At 41.0% G+C, this 19,457-nt stretch overlaps 1 protein-coding gene across 8 annotated transcripts in view; it reads left to right on the top strand.

Moving 5' to 3' along the window:
- The window catches only part of PHF8 (PHD finger protein 8), a 106,026-nt gene extending 87,490 nt beyond the window's left edge, over nt 1-18,536 (top strand). For 5 of the 8 annotated variants that reach the window (XM_025468545.3, XM_049107269.1, XM_025468541.3 and 2 more), the window contains 6 exons: nt 1,000-1,095; nt 10,418-10,527; nt 13,606-13,629; nt 14,579-14,915; nt 15,897-15,981; nt 16,977-18,536. In XM_025468545.3, the coding sequence (XP_025324330.1) occupies nt 1,000-1,095; nt 10,418-10,527; nt 13,606-13,629; nt 14,579-14,915; nt 15,897-15,981; nt 16,977-17,067 (743 nt within the window). In that variant the 3' untranslated portion in view covers nt 17,068-18,536. Of the gene's footprint in view, nt 1-999; nt 1,096-10,417; nt 10,528-13,605; nt 13,630-14,578; nt 14,916-15,896 lie in introns of all 8 variants that reach the window. The other 3 variants (XM_025468546.3, XM_025468540.3, XM_025468543.3) reach the window with 2 other exon arrangements.
- Nucleotides 18,537-19,457: the final 921 nt, after the last annotated feature.

The raw sequence follows: 19,457 nt of genomic DNA, 5'->3' as shown, positions 1-19,457 counted from the left end.
ATGAACTCATTTTCTTATAAAGAGACCCTATTAGAGGGAAATACAAGACTGGATTCCTCTGATGAAGCAGAATTCTGGAGAAATTTGAGGCTGATCATTAGGAGTAGGATCATTAGGAAGAAGTTTCACTCTCACTTTGCTTCTCTTAGACTTAGAAGCAGTAGCCACAGAGTTTGACTTCATCAGTAGGATCTATCTATATCATTGTCCTGTTAAATCCTATATATGTTGCATGTGGATTGTGAGGAGAGTATGATAAAACTGGATGTTTGTGATATATGTGTATAGAATGAGATACCTGTGTATATGTGTTTTACCATTCAGATCATTCAGTTCTTGTGTATCAGATCATTCAGATACTTGTATATGTGTGTTTTGCCATTCAGATCATTCAGTAATCTTGTTGCCAGTTCAGCCCAAGTGGTCTTTTTGTTTCCTTTGTGTGAATAATGTATATAGCATTTCTTTTTCCATTTCATCCAATATGTATTGAGTACTTACTCTGCATTGTGTTAGATTCCCTTAGTTTGAAATCAAATAATACCTATCCCTGCCCTCACTGTAAATTGGGGGTGACATATTTACTTTTCAACTCTTAAATACTATATAGCAAATAACTCCAGTAGAGTATACCTAGGATGCTCTGGAGAGTTAAGGAGGCATCTGAATCAGATTAGGAGAACAAGGAAGGCTGCTTTAGGAAGTGAATCTTAGAGCTGAATTTTGCAAGATCTGTAAAGTAACTCATGAGGTTACTCACTAAAGGGATGTTGAATGAGTGAATCAGAATTAGATAATGCTTAGAGAAGGACATTTGCAGCAAAGGTACAAAAGTAGACATGAAAAGTATGTGGCACATTCAGGGATTCCTACATTTGAGTATGAATTAAGTCAAGGGTCTACCGGTAGAGAAATGGGAGGAGCTGAGGTGTAGGTATCATTCTGTTTTCACCCTTCTGGATGAGATCTCAGTTTACCTGCTTTTCCCTCTCTCTGCAGTTTACCCTTCCCTGGAGTCTGACGATGATGACCCTGCTTTGAAATCTCGACCCAAGAAAAAGAAGAATTCAGATGATGCTCCATGGAGTCCTAAAGGTGATCAGTATTCTGTCCTTAAACTCTGTAGGTATGGTTTGGGGAAAATAGGCTGGGGGTAGTTGGAATATTTAACATAAGAAGACATGATTCAGTCACTCCTTTGTTTATTCAGCAAACATTTGTTGAGTACCACCCACGTGCTAGGTATCACGTTAGGTGCTGGAGTGAAAATGAAAATAAGACACATTTCATGTACTCAGTTCAGCAAAGCCAGAGGTAACGGAGCTTATTGCTTCTGATATTATATGGCTCGAGATGAAAAGAAGATCTTGAGCAGATTCCAACAAGCAGTGTGAGGCTTCTGAGAACATTCTGCTACCATCATCCCAGACCTTTGATAATATGTTGTCAAATGAGAGAAATTGTGCTGACTGTTGAACTATACAAGGCCCAAGACTCCTTAGACTGTGAGCTGTACTGGCTGAGAGGCCAGCTCTGAGGAAGGCAGAATGATCATTGAGTAGAACATGGAATTTAGGGGGTAATAGAATTTTATTCATCTCATTGGTTGGGTGGTTTTCACATTGGAGGGTATGTCAGTTAGCTTTTCCTGCTTATCAAACTACCCAAACTTAGTGGTTTAGAACAATGACAGCTGATCATTTCTCATGAATTTGTAGGTTGTCTAAGCTATTGTTCTAGTCTGGACTGGCTTGGCTGGGGCTGGATGGTCTAAAAAGATCTTCAAAATTAGGTCTAGCCCTAATTTAAGGTGGCTAGTGCCTCTCTCTCTGTGGTCTCTCCTGGTCCATCTGGAAGCCAGCACAAGCTTTTTTTTTTTTTTTTTTTTTTTCTCCACAAGATAACAAAAGCATGTCCGCTGGCAAGAGAGCAAAAGCCCCAGTTTGCAAGCTCTTTTCAAGCCTCTGCCTATGTTATGTTTTCTATTGTCCCACTGCCCAAAGCAAGTTACATGGTCAAGCTTCAATTTGAGGGGTGGAGAAATAGATTACGTCTTTTGAGAGAGGGAGCTGCAGAATCCTCCTTTGGATGCAGGGAGATGTGAGTAAGTTGAAAGGCAGTACTGCAGCAGTCTGCCACACAGGGTGCTGGCACCTCAGTACCTGTGGTTCCCCAGGAGACCCCCTGCTGGCCCCACCCATCCTTATTTGGCCTTTCTGCTGTCTGCTTGGGGTTGGGGGAAAGGGGTGGTAGGGTAATCCTAGGAAATATTCTCTTAGTGAGTCAGTCAACAAATGTTACTATTTTCTGATTGTATTTTTCCCCATAGTTTCTGGCTAATTAGCAAATTAGAAAAGTCGGAAAATACAGAAAATGGAAGAAAGGATAAAGAAGAAACCACTCATGATTCTGCTACCCAGAAGCAGCCCCCGGTGTTAATGTTTTGACATGTTTCCTTCAAGCCTGTTTTTCCTCTGTATTTCTTTTTATAGTTGAAATTACAGTGTATACATCCTGTATCTTGCTTTAACATTTTTTTGCCTTTTAATCAAATTAATATGTATATTTGGTAGCAAATCAAATAGTACAGAGAAGTTTATGATGAAATGCAATGGTCTTTGCCTCTGCTTTCCCCACCTCCAATTCCATGCCTAAGCAACAACCTCCTGGTTTTCTTTTTTTCTGACTGTTACCTCCAAAACTCAAGAAAATAGGGTTTATACCACATTTCTTGATGTATCAACTTAGCCTCTATTTCTCATTCTCTCAGCTTTGTCAGTTTCTCTTGATTACCCACTTTCTAAGATACAGATGTTAGTACACTACTCTTTCTTCTTCTAACCTTCTATGAATGCACATTTTCATTTACATTGTAAAAGTTATTAGCATTTACATTGCCTTGTGATTAATACTCTATATTAACTAGGAGTTGACTGTAAAAGTTGAAAACTAATAAATGTACCTGGCCTTTTAAGTATTGTTTCATAAATATGTCCTTATGCCATATATATAAACATAAAATATAAACATATTTTAGTGGCCACAAAATATTCTATCCCATGGACATACCTTATTTACCTCCTTTAACGTGAGGCTAAAAGCCTATTGCCAAGTTTTCACAATTAGTAATAACATTTGGGGTGAACATCTTTATATGTGTTGGTGTCTCTGATTATTTACTTAGAATGAATCCCCATTAAACTCTAGAAGGACAAAAAGTACAAGTGGGTATAGTAAAAAGTCTCCCTCTCACTCCTGTTTCACAGCCCTCACTTCCCCACTAGAATTCTCTACTAGAGAGTTGCTATAAGCTCTTAGTTAATTTCCAGAATTCTGAAAAACTTTGTTCTGACAATTTTTACCAGTTTTTTCATTATTTTAATTCAGGTGTGAGTGTTTGGAGGTCCTTAACTTTGCCATTTTTGCTGTTGTCATCCATCATGACCTACTAAATAGTTCAGGATACATTTCTATGAAAATGACATTTTCTTCTACAACCATAATACCATTTTATGACACCTAAGGGAAGTAACATTTATTTTCTCATATCATTTAATACCAAATCCTTATTCAGACCCCCCCCATTTGTACCAAAAATATCTTATAATTTGCTTATCTAAATCAGGTTGTAATCAGGAGTAAATTGAATTTAGATTAAAAAAATTTTTAAGACATTTTGGGGGGCACAGTTGGTTTTGATTTGTATTTCCCTATGTTGAGTGATCTTTTTATGTGTTTGTTAGCCATCCAGATGTCTTTTTTGGAAAAAGTATCTATTCATGTCTTCTGCCTACTTCTTAACTGGATTATTTATGTTTTCTGGTGTTGAGTTTAATAAGTTCTTTATAGATTTTGGATACTAACCTTTTATCTGATATGTCAGTTGCAAATACCTTCTCCCATTTCATCAGTTGCCTTTTAGTTTTGCTGATTGTTTCCTTCACTGTGCAGAAGCCTTTTATCATGATTAAGTCGCAGTAGTTGCTTTTGTTTCCCTTGCCTCTAGAGATGTGCCTACTAAGAAATTACTGCAGCTGAGGTCAAAGAGGTTCCTGCCTGCGTTCTCCTCTAGGATTTTGATGGTTTCCCATCTCACATTTAGGTCTTTCATTCATTTTGAATTTGTTTTTGTGTATGGTATAAGAAGGTGATCCAGTTTCATTCTTTTTTTAAGAGTTTATTTATTTGAGAGACAGAGATAATGACAGTGACAATGAGAGAGAGCACAAGTGGTGAGGAGAAGGAGAAGCAGGCTTCCCACTGAGCAGGGAGCCTGATGAGGGGCTCAATCCCAGGACCCTGGGATCATGACCTGAGCTGAAGGCAGACACCCAACTGACTGAGCCACCCTAGTGCCCTCAGTTTCATTCTTCTGCGTGTTGCTGTCCAGTTTTCCCAGTACCAGTTTTTGAAGAGACTGTCTTTTTTTCCATTGGATACTCTTTCTTGCTTTCTTGACCATACAGTTTGTGGGTCCATTTCTGGTAGGTTCCCTATTCTGTTCCACTGATCTGTGTGTCTGTTTTTGTGCCAGTACCAAACTATCTTAATGATCACAGCTTTGTAATATAGCTTGAAGTCCAGAATTGTGATGCCTCCTGCTTTGCTTTTCAACATTCCTTTGGCTCTTTGGGGTCTTTGGTGGTTCCATACAAATTTTAGAATTGTTTTTTCTAGGCCTGTGGAAAATGCTGATAGGGATTGCATTGAATGTGGAGATTACTTTGCGTAGTATAGACATTTTAACAATGTTTGCTCTTCCAATTCAAAAGTATGGAATGTTTTTCCATTTCTTTGTGTCTTCTTCAATTTCTATCATAAGTGTTCTATAGTTTTCAGCATACAGATATTTTACCTCTTTGGTTAGGTTTATTCCTAGGTATAATATGGTTTTTATGGTATATTATGGTGCAATTGTAAATGGGATCACTTCCTTAATTTCTCTTTCTGCTACTTCATTATTGGTATATAGACATGCAACAGATTTCCATATGTTGATTTTATATCCTGTGATTTTGCTGAGTTCTTGTATCAGTCAGTTCTAGCAATTTTTTGGTGGAATCTTTTGGATATTCTACAAAGAGTATCATGTTGTCTGGGAAGAGTGAAAGTTTGACTTCTTCTTTGCCAATCTGGATGCCTTTTATTTATTTTTATTGTCCCATTTCTGAGGCTAGGATTTCCAATACTGTGTTGAACAACAGTGATAAGAATGGACATCCCTGTCATGTACCTGGCCATAAGGGAAAAGCTCTCAGTTTTTCCCCATTGAGGATGATATTAATTGTGGGTCTTTTGTATATGGCTTTTATGATGTTGAGGTATGTTCCTTCTATCCGTACTTTGTTGAGGATATTTAATCAAGAAAGGATGTGTTTTGTCAAATGCTTTTCCTGCATCTATGGAGAGGATCATAAAGTTTTTATTCTTTATTTTATTAATGTGATATATCACATTGATTGATTTGTAAATATTGAACTACTCTTGTAGCCTCGAATAAATCGCACTTAATCATGGCGAATAATCCTTTTAATGGACTGCTGTATTCCATTAGCTAGTATCTTGTTGAGAATTTTTGCATCCATGTTCATCAGGGATAATGGTCTGTAATTCTCTTCTCTAGTGGAGTCTTTGTCTGGTTTTGGGATCAAAGTAATGCTGGCCTCATAGAATGAGTTTGAAAGTTTTCCTTCCATATCTATTTTTTGGAACAGCTTCAGAAGAATAGGTATTCATTCTTCTTTAAATGTTTGGTAAAATTCCCCTAGGAAGCCATCCATCCCTGGGAGATTTTGATTACTGATTCGATTTCTTTACTGATTATGGGTCTGTCAGATTTTCTGTTTCTTCATGTTTCAGTTTTGGTCATTTATATGTGTCTAGGAATATAACTATTTCTTCCATATTGCCCAATTTGTTGGCATATAATTGCTCATAATATTCTCTTATAATTGTATTTCTGTGATGTTGGTTGTGATCTTTCCTTTTTTATTCATGATTTTATTTACTTGGGTTCTTTCTCTTATCTTTTGGATAAGTCTGGCTAGGGGGTTATCAATTTTGTTAATTCTGTCAAAGAACCAGCTCCTAGTTTTGTTGATCTGTTCTACTGTTTTATTTGTATGTTACTAATTTCTGTTCTAATCTTAACTACTTCCCTTCTGCTGATTTTGGTCTTTATTTGCTGTTCTTTTTCTAGCTCCTTTAGGTGTAAAGTTAGGTTATATATTTGAGACTTTTCTTGCTTCTTGAGGAAAGCCTGTGTTGCTATATACTTCCCTCTTATGACTGTCTTTGCTGTAACCCAAAGGTTTTGGATAGTCATATTTTCATTTCCATTTGCTTCCATGTATTTTTTATTTATTCTTTAATTTCCTGGTTAACCCATACATTCTTTATTTTTTTTTTGTCACTTATTTTTTTTTTTATTGGTGTTCAATTTACTAACATACACAAGAATGTTCTTTAACTTCCATGTGTTTGTGGTCTTTCCAAATTTTTTCTTGTGGTTAACTTAAGTTTTGTAGCATTGTGGTCTCAAAATATGCATGGTATGATCTTAGTCTTTTTGTACTGATTGAGGGCTGATTTTGTGACCCAGTATGTGATCTATTCTGGAGAATGTTCCATGTGCAGTTGAAAAGAATGCGTATTCTGCTGCTTTAGGATGCAATACTCTGAATATGTCTGTTAAGTCCATCTGGGGGGCACCTGGATGGCTCAAGCATCTGCCTTTGGCTCGAGTCATGATCCCAGGGTCCTAAGATCAAGTCCAACATTAGGCTCCCTACAGGGAACCTGCTTCTCCCTCTACCTATGTCTCTGCCTCTCTTTGTGTGTCTCTCGTGAATAAATAAATAAAATCTTTAAAAAAAGTCCATCTAGTTCAGCCTGTCTCTCAAAGTCATTGTTTCCTTGTTGATCGTCTGCTTAGATGATCTGTCCATTGCTGTGAGTGGGCTGTTAGAGTCCCCTGATGTTATTATATTATCAATGAATTTCCTTAATTTTATTATTAATTCATTTATATATTTGGCTGCTCCCAAGTTAGGGTCATAAATATAATTGTTAGATCTTCTTGTTGGATAGACCTCCTTATTATGATATAGTGTCCTTCTACATCTCTTACTACAGTCTTTCCTAAAATCTAGTTTTTCGTGATGCCTGGGTGGCTCATTGGTTGAGCGTCTGCCTTTGGCTCAGGGCATGATCTCGGAGTCCTGGGATCGAGTCCCACATCGGGCTTCCTGCATGGAGCCTGCTTCTCCCTTTGCCTGTGTCTCTGCCTCTCTCTCTGTCTTTCATGAATGAATAAATAAATAAATCTTAAAAAAAACATTTAAAATCTAGTTTTTTCTGGGGGTCCCTGGGTAACTTAGTCGGTTGAGCATCTGACTCTTGATTTTAGGCTTGTGTCATGATCGAGCCCCATGTTGGGCTCCATGCTGGGTGTGGAGCCTGCTTAGGATTCTCTCTCTCCTTCTGCCCCTCTTTTCCCCTCCCCCAAAAAATCTAGTTTGTCTGGTATAAGTATGGCTATTCCAGCTTTCTTTTGATATCCATTAGCGTTATAGATGGTTCTCCATCCCCACACTTTCAATCTGGAGGTGTCTTTGGGTCTAAAATGAGTCTCTTGTAAGCGTCATATCGATGGGTCTTGTTTTTTTTTAATCTATTCTGATACCCCCTGTCTTTTTTTTCCCCCTGTCTTTTGATTGGAGCATTGAGTCCTTGTACATTCAGAGTAATTATTGATAGATATGAATTTAGTGCCGTTGTATTACCTGTAAAGTCACTGTTTCTGTAGATTGTCTCTGTTCCTTTTCTAGTTGCTGTTGCTTTTGGTCTTTCCTGCTCAAAGAGTTCCCTTTAATATTTCTTGCAGAACTGGTTTAGTGTTCATGAACTCCTTTAGTTTTTGCTTGTCTTGGAAGCTCTTTATTTCTCCTTCTATTCTGAATGACTCCCTTGCTGGATCAAGTATTCTTGGCTGCATATTTTTCTCATTTAGCACTTTGAATACATCATGCCCCTTCTTTCTGGCCTGTCAGGTCTCTGTGGACAGGTCAGCTGCTAACCTTATGTGTCTACCCTTGTAAGTTAAGGACCTTTTGCCCCTTACTTTGTATTTTGTAAGTTTCACTATACTATGCCATGGTGTTGACCTGTTTTTGTTATTTTGAGGGGAGTTCTCTGTGCCTCTTGCTCTCGAGTCCTTGTTTCCTTCACCAGATTAGGGAAGTTCTCAGCTCTAATTTGTTCAAATAAACTCTCTGCCCCTTTTTCCCATTCTTGTTGGCTTCAGATCATTTTTAAACATAAAATATCACCTTTAAAGAAATGACTTTAACCTTCTGAATTGCTTATTTTAGAATCTGCATACTGCTTATACAGAAAGTTTTTAATAATAACAACAACAACAACAGCAGCAGCAGCAATAGCTAACCAAGGATTCCTTGGTTATCCTCAAATCTAGGTCAGTACCACTTCTTTTTTTCTGTGACATTGACTTTTTTTGTTAATGAAAAATAGAATAGTACAGTAAATTCCCATACATCTACCATTAAGAATCTAGTCATCAAATCTTGCCATGTTTGATTTATCTGTTTTCTTTTTTTTTTCAAAATTGCGCTTTGAAGCAAATGCTAGATATTGTGTCATTCCCTATCCTCAATGTACTTTACTATACATCTCTAAAATGAAGATATTTTCTTTTTTTAAGATTTTATTTATTTATTCATGAGAGACAGAGAGAGAGAAAGGCAGAGACACAGGCAGAGGGAGAAGCAGGCTCCATGCAGGGAGCCCGATGTGGGACTCGATCCTGAGACTCCAGGATCACGCCCTGGGCTGAAGGCAGGTGCTAAACTGCTGAGCTACCCAGGGATCCCCGACATTTTCTCATATAACCACAATCCTGTTATCATACATAACAAAATTAATAATTTGATAATTCCTATATATTATCTAGGTCCATAATAAAGTTTCCTCAAGTGTCTAACCTAAAAGGTATTTTTACAGTGGATTTGTTTAAATCAGGATCTAACAGTTTGCATAGCATTTGGCACAAATGCCTTTTGATTCTTTTTTAATCTAGACCATTCCCCCTTTTTCGTTTTGTGCTATTTATTTGTTTTAAAAACTGGCATAATTGTCCTGTGACACATCCTACCTTCTAGATTTGTTTGTTTCCTTGTGATACTGTCTTTTTAATGAAACCAAGCCAGTTATCTTGTAGAATGTCTGATTGTTTTCTTGTGGTGTCATTTAACTCGTTCTCTTATCTCTGTGCTTCCTAAAAACTGGAAGTAACATGAGATACTTACTTGGTTTTAGATATTTGGTAAAACTACTTCCAAGGTATGCTGTGAATTCATATTGCATTGCATCAGGAGGCACATGAAGTCAGCTTTCTCTCTATTAGTAACAGTCAGGTTAATACTTAGTTAAGGAGGTGATATGATCTCAGCATTGTGAAGTTAGTTTTTTCCTTGTGAGACTAGCGAGTAATATGTGAGTTTAATACTTTGGTACTGTGTCAATATGCAGGTCCCTGGAATCAGTTATTTTTTTAGGGCTTGCAAACCTGTGATTTTCCAATTTTGTCATTCCTTCTACATTTATTAGGAGGCATAATTCTGTAAAGAATGGCTTTCCTTCATCATCTGGGGCTCTTTGATTATCCTGAAATACACTTCCTATGTCAAATGTGTGATAAATAATTTTTTTAAATAACTGTTTTTTGATTCAAGGTTATTAGGGCACTATAAAAGGGTCATACAAGAAGATACTCTTCTTCAGGAGCTCATAGCCTGTTTGGTTGGCAGAATAACACACAGCACATCAAAGTTAGAGGATGAGACAGGATGGTATGTGCTACATATTAAGTGACTGTTACATATCATAAGTTCAGGAGAGGGAGAGGTCAATGTGAGCCAGAGAGGTCCTAGAGGATTTGTATAGAAGGTTGATTTTAGCTTACCTTGAAGGATGGGCAGGTTTTGAAGAGGTGGACAAAGGAAAGAGGATACTCTAGGCAGCGTGGACATTTGAGGATGAAGGCACGGGGTGAGAGGATGCACGGCACATATTCTGGAGGTATAATTAGGAATCCGTTCTGTCTAGAGAACCTAAGAACATAGGTGTGGAAATAAGGTTGAGGAGGTAGGGAGGCAAGGAGCAGAACGTGGTCAACCTTAAATGCCAGTTCAAGAAAGTTAACTTTTATCCTATGATCATTGTGTGCTTTGCATACTTTGAGCATTTGTGAATTAGCTTCTTACCTGATGGGAAATAAAATCTGACTTTGTAAAAAGCTAGAATCTGGAAAACCGATGAGACCACCTTTGAGGGAGGTTCAGAGGTAGGGAATATGCTTGACATTCAGATAAATGTTCTCATCCTGTTTCCTCTGCAGCCCGTGTGACCCCAACTCTACCAAAGCAGGACCGTCCTGTGCGTGAGGGGACCCGGGTAGCTTCCATTGAGACAGGCTTGGCCGCAGCAGCTGCAAAGCTAGCCCAGCAGGTAGGTGCTGACAGCCAGTCAGTGGCCCTGCTACTGATTCCAGTTTGCCTTAGAGACCTAAAACTCAGAACTTCAGGCTGATAGGATCCCACTGTTGTTTCATTGAGGAGTTGGTAGCCTTTGATCTTTATCCTTGGCATTAGTCCTAGCCTCCTATGTCTTTCACAGCCCAATGCAATGACAGGCTACTTCCATAGTTCACAAAGTTAACATGACTTAGAATGAAAGAAAATAAGGGGCCAGAGAAAAGCCCTTATCGTTTGCCTTTCTAGGTATGTAAAAACCTATTAGATGGAAAGGACCAGGGCTGTCCTTGAATGAGAGCATTTGCCTTCAGATGAAGCCCCAAGGAGGTTACCAGCTGAGTATACTCAAGTTCTTAGCCACCCAACCAGTACTGGAATTTGATTTTTGGGGAGAGGCTTTTCTGGTCCTCTAGACCAAATATTATTGTCTTAATATTCACCCCCTACTTCCCAAGAAAACATCAACCACTAGTTTTCATCCTAAAGGGTCTCTTCAAATCAAATTGAATGAATGAATCAAATTGACCTCCTAACAGGTTACAGTTTAAAAAGGTCTTTAATGTGTAGACTGTGCTCATCAACCCTGGGAGAAGTTGGAGTTGAATTTTCTGGTTATCTCCTTATCAACATCTCCTTGGCTCCTAATGTGTCATCCTGTTGCTTAGAGCATTTATTGAGCATCTCCTTTACGTTTTGTGCTTCCATGTACAGTGTCTCATATAATCTGCCCAGTAGCCGTATTCAATAGGTGATATTTTCATCATTTTGCAGGTAAAGAAAATGAGGCTCTCTTTAAGGGACTAGTCCAGGATATGGAGGAGACAAGATTCAAACTCATATCCTCTAACTTCAGATTTCATGTTACTTGCTATTTCAATAAAATAGTTAAATGTTTATATAACTTAATAATTATATCCTATTTAAATAAAACAGAATAGGATGATGTTTTTAATAAATGCTGTTATACAGAGCTCAAAAGGTACTTAGAAATGTCTCAGAGGCTGTTGAGAGCCAGCAGAGAGCAAGCAGTCCAGGCAGGCCACTTTGATCACAAATTCTCTGTTATGTACATCCTAGTGCCATATAAGATGTAATTTAGAAATAAAAGGGAGGGGGGCTTTTAAATAAACAGATAATTGAAGGTGTGAAAACTACTTTGGGTGCCTTCTAAGGAGCTCACTTCGGTTTGCTCAAAGAATTGAGCAATTTGAAATTTGGGAGGGGTTTTGCAGGCTAAGCTTTTAGAAGGAAACAGGGAGGCATTCCAGGAGAAGGGAAATCCTTGGCAAAGCACACAAGGTCCTCTTAATTTGACCTCTGCTCACTTCTCCTCCCCAGCCTCCCCACAGCCCTGCATGCACATGTTTTGCACCAGCCATACTGTTGTACCACGGTGTTTGTCGTTCACTTAGTGTATATCCCATTGCCTCATGCCCCTGTGCCTTTGCAAGATTGTTTCCTCTGCCCACTAGGGATCCTCCCTTTTAGATGCCTTTTAGATGCACTCCTTCATACCACCTACCACCAATTTATTTCAGGAACCTTCTGTGCCTCTCTGGTATTCTCTCCTAGTACTTAGAGTATGCCTTTCTGTATCCCTTTTTAAACTGTGAGTGCCTCAAGGGTGGGGATATATGTAATTTAACTTGATATCCCCACTAGACTAAACATGTGTTTTAGTCTTTATTGGGCCTGTGAACGAATGAATGCATGAATGAATGATCCGGTCCCTCTGGATTAGAGGCTTCAGGTTGGGCAAGGGGGTAAGATAAATTCAGATTAAAAAAGGGATTGTAGAGCCAGCCTGCCTGAGTTTGAATCCTCACTCTACCACTTCAGCATGTTACTTGACTTCTCTGTGCCTCAGTTTCCTCATAAACTTTGAGGAGTAGATGAGATAATGTGTGGCAAAGCTCCGAAAATGGCACTTGCCACATAGTAAATACTATAGACATGTTAGTTTTCCGGGGTTATCATTGTGAGTTGGGAAAGTATGAATGATAAGACCATGGAGGACCATGAATGTCAGACTACTAACAGGTTTTTGAGCAAGGAAATGTGCAAGGTGTAAGCTGTCCTGTCCTCAGACAGCCTAATGTTCAGTGAGGGAATCTGGATGAAGTATACAAGGAGATGACAACAAAGATAGAAAAATGTAGGCTAAAAAAAATTTTTTAAAGAAAAATGTAGGCTATGTCACCTAGGTGTGAATGGTTAATTTCTGGATTCAGATGAGAGAAATGGGGGCAGAAATGTTTCTGGTATAGGTGGAACAGCAGTAAGGTTGAAAAAAGATTCTAAAGCTAGATGGCTTAGGTCTGGATCCCAACTTGGTCACATCATGATCCTATACCCTTGAGAAAATGCTTTAATCTCTCTCTGCCACAATTTCCTCTCCTAAAAATGGGATTTTAACTCTTTCTTCTCATACTTCTTGAGTATTAAATGAGTTAAATTATAGAACAGTACCTAGCATGTATTACTAATATTATTATTCTTGTCCCCCAGAAATTCCTATGGTAGCCACAGCCTGTCAGATCTTCCGAAGGCAGGAATAGGCCTGTGTTGCCAAGGCAAAGAAATGTAATCACTGAGTTGGTTTGTGTGGCTGTGTAGCATTTCAGAAGGTGAAGTCGTTCACATGCTCTCAGACTACCTTTCCAGGTTCTCAGGGCTCCAGATGCCCACTATATAGGTACCCGCTACGTAGTGGATAGCAGATCCATAGAACAATGGATGGATGAAATCCAAGATATTGGGTGAATTGACATAACTCCTTATTCCTCCTTCCCATCCAGAATTGTGCTTTTAAGACCCACTGACCTGGAGGATTGTCAAGTCCTCCATTAAAAGAAAAGACCAGCAAAAAAAAAAAAAAAAAAAAAAAAAAGAAAAGAAAAGACCAGCAAGAGGAGGAAAACCATTGTAAAAGTAATGAAGATAGAGTAATAGTTTACTACTTGTTGAGTACCTACTATGTGCTATGTGTTTTTATATCATTTTATTCTTCCTGACAACCCTGAAAAACAGATTTATTTTGCCCATTTTACAGATGAGGCGATTGAGATTCACAAAGGTTAGTAACTTGACTGAAGTCATCCCACCCAGGGAGCACAAACCTAGATTTGAACCCAAGTTTTTCTTTAATTCCAAAGTTACTGCTCTTTCACTCCCAGAGGACCCTCTTTGAGAAGTGTGCAGGGTGGGTATTCAGATAGGCCTGGCTAAATCCTGGACCCAACAACTCTTCACCTGTGAGGCTTTGGGCTCAACTTACTTAATATCCCTGCACCTCAGCTTTCTTATCTATAAACTAAGGGATTTTCCTTCTCGTGGCTACTCTGAGGAATTAATGAAGTAAAGTATACAGTTGACCCTTGTACAACATGGGTTTGAACTACACAGGTCCACTTGTACATAGATTTTATTACAGTAGTACTGTAAATGCATTTTCTCTTCCTTATGATTTTCTTAATAATTTATTTTCTCTGCCTTTATTGTAAGAAGACAGATAACATAACAAAATATATGTTAATCTACTGTTTATGTTATTAGTAAGGCTTCCAATCGATAGTAGGCTATTAGGAATTAAGTTTTGGGGATGTCAGAAGTTATATGTGGGATTTTTGCCCACATGGGGGGCGGTCAGTACCCCTAATCTCTACATTTTTCAAGGGTCAACTGTATAAAGGGCTTTAGCTGCTAGCATAAATTTAGCTATTCTTATTAGAAGTATCCATGGTCCACCTCATAAATGACAGTGCTAGGACCAAAACTCAAGTCTCTGAATTCATTTTCCTTTCAGTACCACTGTACTGATTAGTGGCAGTGATAACTTAAGGATAGATGGTCCCAAAGAGTTGATCTCAGGTGTTAGGCCTGTGTTGTGTGTACATACGTCCAGGCTAGACTTGGGGTGGGGGTGGGTTGCAGGACCACATTGACCAGTGTCTAGTTTCCTTTCTGGGCAATTCTTTTCTTTCCTCCAGTCCTGAATTTCCCCTCCCACTCGGCTTATATTTCAGGAGCTACAGAAGGCCCAAAAGAAGAAATATATTAAGAAGAAGCCTTTGTTGAAGGAGGTAGAACAGCCTCGCCCTCAGGAGTCCAACCTCATTGTGGCAGTACCAGCTCCATCTCTGGCCACTACACCCCAGCTTCTCACCTCCACCTCCCCGCCGCCTCCTCCTGAGCCTAAACAAGAGGCCCTCTCAGGAAGTCTTGCTGACCATGAATATACTGCTCGTCCCAATGCCTTTGGTATGGCCCAGGCAAACCGCAGCACCACACCCATGGCCCCTGGCGTCTTCTTGACCCAGCGGCGCCCTTCAGTTGGCTCCCAGAGCAATCAAGCAGGACAAGGTACGACTGCCACATGGTTGCAAAACTGAGAAGGAGCTTAGGGTCACCAGCTCCAAATCCTGAGCACTCTGGTAGATGAGAATACTTGGGAGGGACACAGACAGCTAACCTAAGGTGCTTGGATTTGAACTCTTAGGCCATGAAGAGACATTAACTGTGTTACACAGAGGTGTTTCAGATGTGGGTTTAGAAAGAACCTTCTGGTGACCAGAGTAGAGGGTGGACTGCAGGTGGGAAGTCTAGAGAGGGGACATCTGCATAGGTTCAGGTGAAGAGAGACTGGGGCTATAGCAGAAATGGAGAGGAAGGAGGGGATAAATTGATAAAATATGGAGGAGGTCACATGGGTCATGAGAGATGATCTGATGTGGGGAGAGAGAGGAAGAGGCGATGGGAGGGGTGTCCAAGCCCTCCTTTTCTTCACTTTGGCCTTCAAATCCCAGTCCCTAGAGTGTGCCACTCGAGGGTGGTGAGGTCAGTGTGGCATCAGGTGATGAGGATGGGGGTTTCTTTTCTCTTTTTCTCTTTATCTTTTCTTTCTTTTTTGACGATGAAAATTTCTAATGAAACAAGGCCCTGAGGATGGCACCTTCATGGACATTGAGCTATAATCACTAACCAGGCACTTGTGTAGTCCCAGTAATCAAGATAAGAGGACAAGGAGGCATAACCACAGCCCTGTAGAATTTAGGAAGGAAAATGATTGGGACCAAAGAAATCAGTGAGGGAAAGGAACCAGACAGACTAACCAGGGATTCGGTAACTGCTGCAGGAGGTCATAGAAGGAAGAGCAAAGACATGTGGTGTTGGATGGAAATAGTTAAGGAGGATTTCTTGCCCAAGGTGTGCCTGGAGGCAGCATAAGGATGGGGAGACTGTGGGCAGAGGAACAGAGGAATTGGGTAGACTGAAGATAGTTGGTGCTGGAGTTGCTGCTGAAGCCCATGCCATAGCCTTTACTTACCTCTCTTTTCCCCACAGGAAAGCGTCCTAAAAAGGGCCTGGCCACAGCAAAGCAGAGACTTGGCCGTATCCTGAAAATCCACAGAAATGGCAAACTACTTCTGTGAGCCCCCTAGTGTCCTGCCCCTCACCCCTTCACCCCCTCACCCCCATTGCCTTCTCCATAGTCAACTCTCTGGGGCACTCCTGAATCCTGTCTGCCCCGGACAAGGTGCTGAGGCGCATTGTCCTGCTTTCTTGGAACTGACCAAAGGCATGGACTCCCCTATGGGCCCCTTCACCAATTCCCCTAACTCCCTTCCCTACTTCCACTAGAGAATCCTGCCTTCCTTTTCCATACCTCTGAGTAGCAGGTGAATGGGAGAGCTTTCTGGCTGACTAGAACCCTCTTTTCTGCTGCTCCAACCCATTTTCTTGTTACCAGCCTCATCCGCCCTTTACTCTCATCCCCACTTAGAACTGGAAGGCAGGTTGAGGGGAGGCATAAAGTGAGCCTTGGCCTCTTGCTATTTCCCAGGTCATGAAGTGGGAGGCCCAGTGCTCAACACTTCCCACAGCTCCAGCCCTGTTTTCCAGAAGCCTGCCCACCTCTGCCCATATTTCCTTCCCCTCCCCAACCCAGCGGACATGTCCCATTCCAGACTTGTTCCTGGGAGAAGGGTCTAGCCCTGCTCCCTTTTGCCAAATGCTTGATGAAAATAAAGAGGAGGGCCCAGAGTCTCTCTACTGCCCCACCATGGGCCATTTTCAGAGGTGGACTAGAAAAGTTATGGGCTGACTTCACTCATCTTTGAGAAGAAGAGAAATTTCTGTCACTTCTTAAGGTGGAGAGAGGACCAACACCTAAGCCTTTAACCATGGCTTTGTAGCCCACTGGAGGAAGCTACTTTTGGGTGGCTACAGATGAGGTCCCCTGTCCCCGGGTGAGCTTCAGGTATTTTCCTAGATTTTGAGGTCCTGATAATAGAACATTATCCACGTGGCTATATCTGGGCCCCAGGAGGTGAAAAACCATCTCCCAAAAGTCTGAAAGTTCCTACCACTGAAACAGATAACCCTGGCCCTGCGTACAGCCTGCTCTCTTTACCTGTACCACAGAGCACAGCCTGGACCTTCTGGAGAGGATGTGACAGGACAGCTCACCCCTGGGTTCTCCATCAGGAGCCTCTCTGCTTCTTTCCCCACCTAAGGTCTTGGTCTGAAGAAGACCTCAAAACACACATCTTCATGTCTGGGCCTTTATACTCCCAGACATCAGGTCACAGCTCCAGCAGAGTGCAGATGGGTTACTCAGGAACCTGAGCCTGGAAGAAGAGATGCCCATCTGTAAAGGAGCAGATCATCTGATCCTCCACTCCCCATCTTCCCCTTGTGGGTGTCTTTATCATTCAGACAGTGCCCAACCCCTCTCCCTCCTCCTCCCCGGCCACCTCCCTCCACCACTGCCTGTCTTGCCTCCCTGGCAACCTGGTCTGGATGGAGAATACCCCACTCCCTCCATTTTGGTACTGCCCAAGTGGAGTGCATCCTTGCCCTCTACTCCCCACTCTGACCTCACCCCAGTTTGCCCAGTGCTTCTGGGGAACTTAACAGCTACCATGCAGGCCACAGGAGTATGTGGTTTCCCTTGTCATCTTTGTGTCTCCAGTTTGTCTTTTCTCTATAGCCCCACATCTACTCTCCTTATTTGGAATCAGGGGTCCCTTAAACCCATCTGCTTTTTTTTTATTTTGGGGACCCCATGGGCCATGCAGCCCTCCATCTAGTCACACCAAAGGCAAATAGCCTGGCTACCTCCCCCCCAGCACGTGAGGTCCCCACATCCCTCTCCTGTTTCCACCCAGCTTTGCTTTCTTGGGGTTTTCAAGGCAGCAGAGGGTAGTGAGGGGAGGGAAGTGGGGGCAGCCTGTGTCCCTGTATATGCAACTGCCTGATTGGGCCCTGACTGCTGTAACCAAGACCAGGACCCCAGCCCTTCTGCCCATTAACAGCACCCCCCCCCAACTTGATCTTTCAAAGGCAGCTAATTGCTAGCAAATCCCCCTGGTTCCAGGCCTCTTTCCCCTCTGTTTCTTTGTTAGAAGTTTCTGTGGAGCTAAAACCCAACCTCCATTTGACTGGGTTTCTGTTTAGTTTAGTTGGGCTCTCAGAGACTCCTGTTTGTTGTTTTGTGTTTTAAATGAAAAGCAAGTTTACCCTCAGAGTTATGCTTTTCCAAAGAGGCTAGTATGCTTTTTTTTTTTTTTAATGTTTCAGGTTCTAAGTGAAGTGAGTTGGAGAGGGATTGGGAGTGGTAGTAACTAAGGTGTAGAACATGGTGAGAGTTCCCTCTGGTCTCCAATCCCCAGCACAGAGCTGGTGGTTGGATAGGGGGTAGGGAGAGAGGATTTCTATTCACCTTTAATATATTTTTACAAAAAGCAAACAATTTAAAAACAAGCCCACCGCTTCTGTACATGTCTAAATATATTTTTAGAAGTGGGTAGGATTGTGAATTTCTGATGCAGGGCCTTTTTATAAACAGGTTAGAATAGCATCATACAGACTTCTCTGTTGTTTTTTCCCCCTGTTTTTTTCTTATGTTGTGTTACTAATGTAATTTATATTTTTTTTAGATCCTCCCTTTCCTATAGAGATAAAAGTGATTTATCTTGGCAATTGCTTTGCTTGGAATTCTTTTTTTGGTGGTGGTGGTGGTGGTGAGGGTGGTAGAGGGTGGTGGTGGGATGGGCCCAGGAGTGCCACCTTCTCTTTACATTCTCTCTGTCTCTTCCTTTCATGAACTCAGCACAGCCTTACACCCAAGTTAGGGAAGGGACAGAATCCTAGCCTTCATGAGAGACATAGTTGACACACCAGAAACAATCAGAAGTACAGTGAGCAGAAAAGAAAGGGGGTAACAATTCAAAGTGGCCTGACAAGTTTGTTGAGAAGGCTTTCCATATCTTCCATGGGCTATTTTTAGTGGTTATACCTGTATCCTCTTTGAATGTTGGGTTTCTGGGTTTGGTTTTTCTTACCTTTCTTTTTATCTGACATGCTCCTCCAGGCCAAAATTGATTACTGTGCTTAGGTCGAGTACAAGGGATAGAACATAATTATTAGAGCTAACATGTCATGCTCATCATTTTCTCGTGCTAGATACTACTCTTAGTGTTCTGTGTATATCGATTCATTTCATCCTCACTGACATCCTCATCCTGCTGATAAGAAAACAGAGGCAAAGAAACCTTGCAACATCAAACATCTTACGTTGTGGGGCCAGCCTGGTTCCAGAGTCTGTGTTCTTATCACTGTACACACCTGTTGCTGATAACCACTACTATTTATTAAGTGCCTTTTCTGTGCCAGCTGGGGGGCTAGGGGTTTTACTAGGATATTTCATTTAATTCTCACTGACAATCTTGGGAGATAGTTCTTAGTCCTGTTTTACAGTGAAGTTGGCCAATAGTCTTCCACAGCCAGCAGAATCTGCTGCGTGACTCCAAAACTAATGCTCTTTCCCCTCACCATCTTAGAAAATCTTTTGCAGATCCATGACCCAACAGATGTTTATTGAGCACCTGTTGTGTGCAAAAT

This window comes from Canis lupus, chromosome X (genome assembly GCF_003254725.2).
Source record: "Canis lupus dingo isolate Sandy chromosome X, ASM325472v2, whole genome shotgun sequence".
Classification (NCBI taxonomy): Eukaryota; Metazoa; Chordata; class Mammalia; order Carnivora; family Canidae; genus Canis; species Canis lupus.
This window is presented reverse-complemented; position numbering and strand designations above follow the sequence as displayed.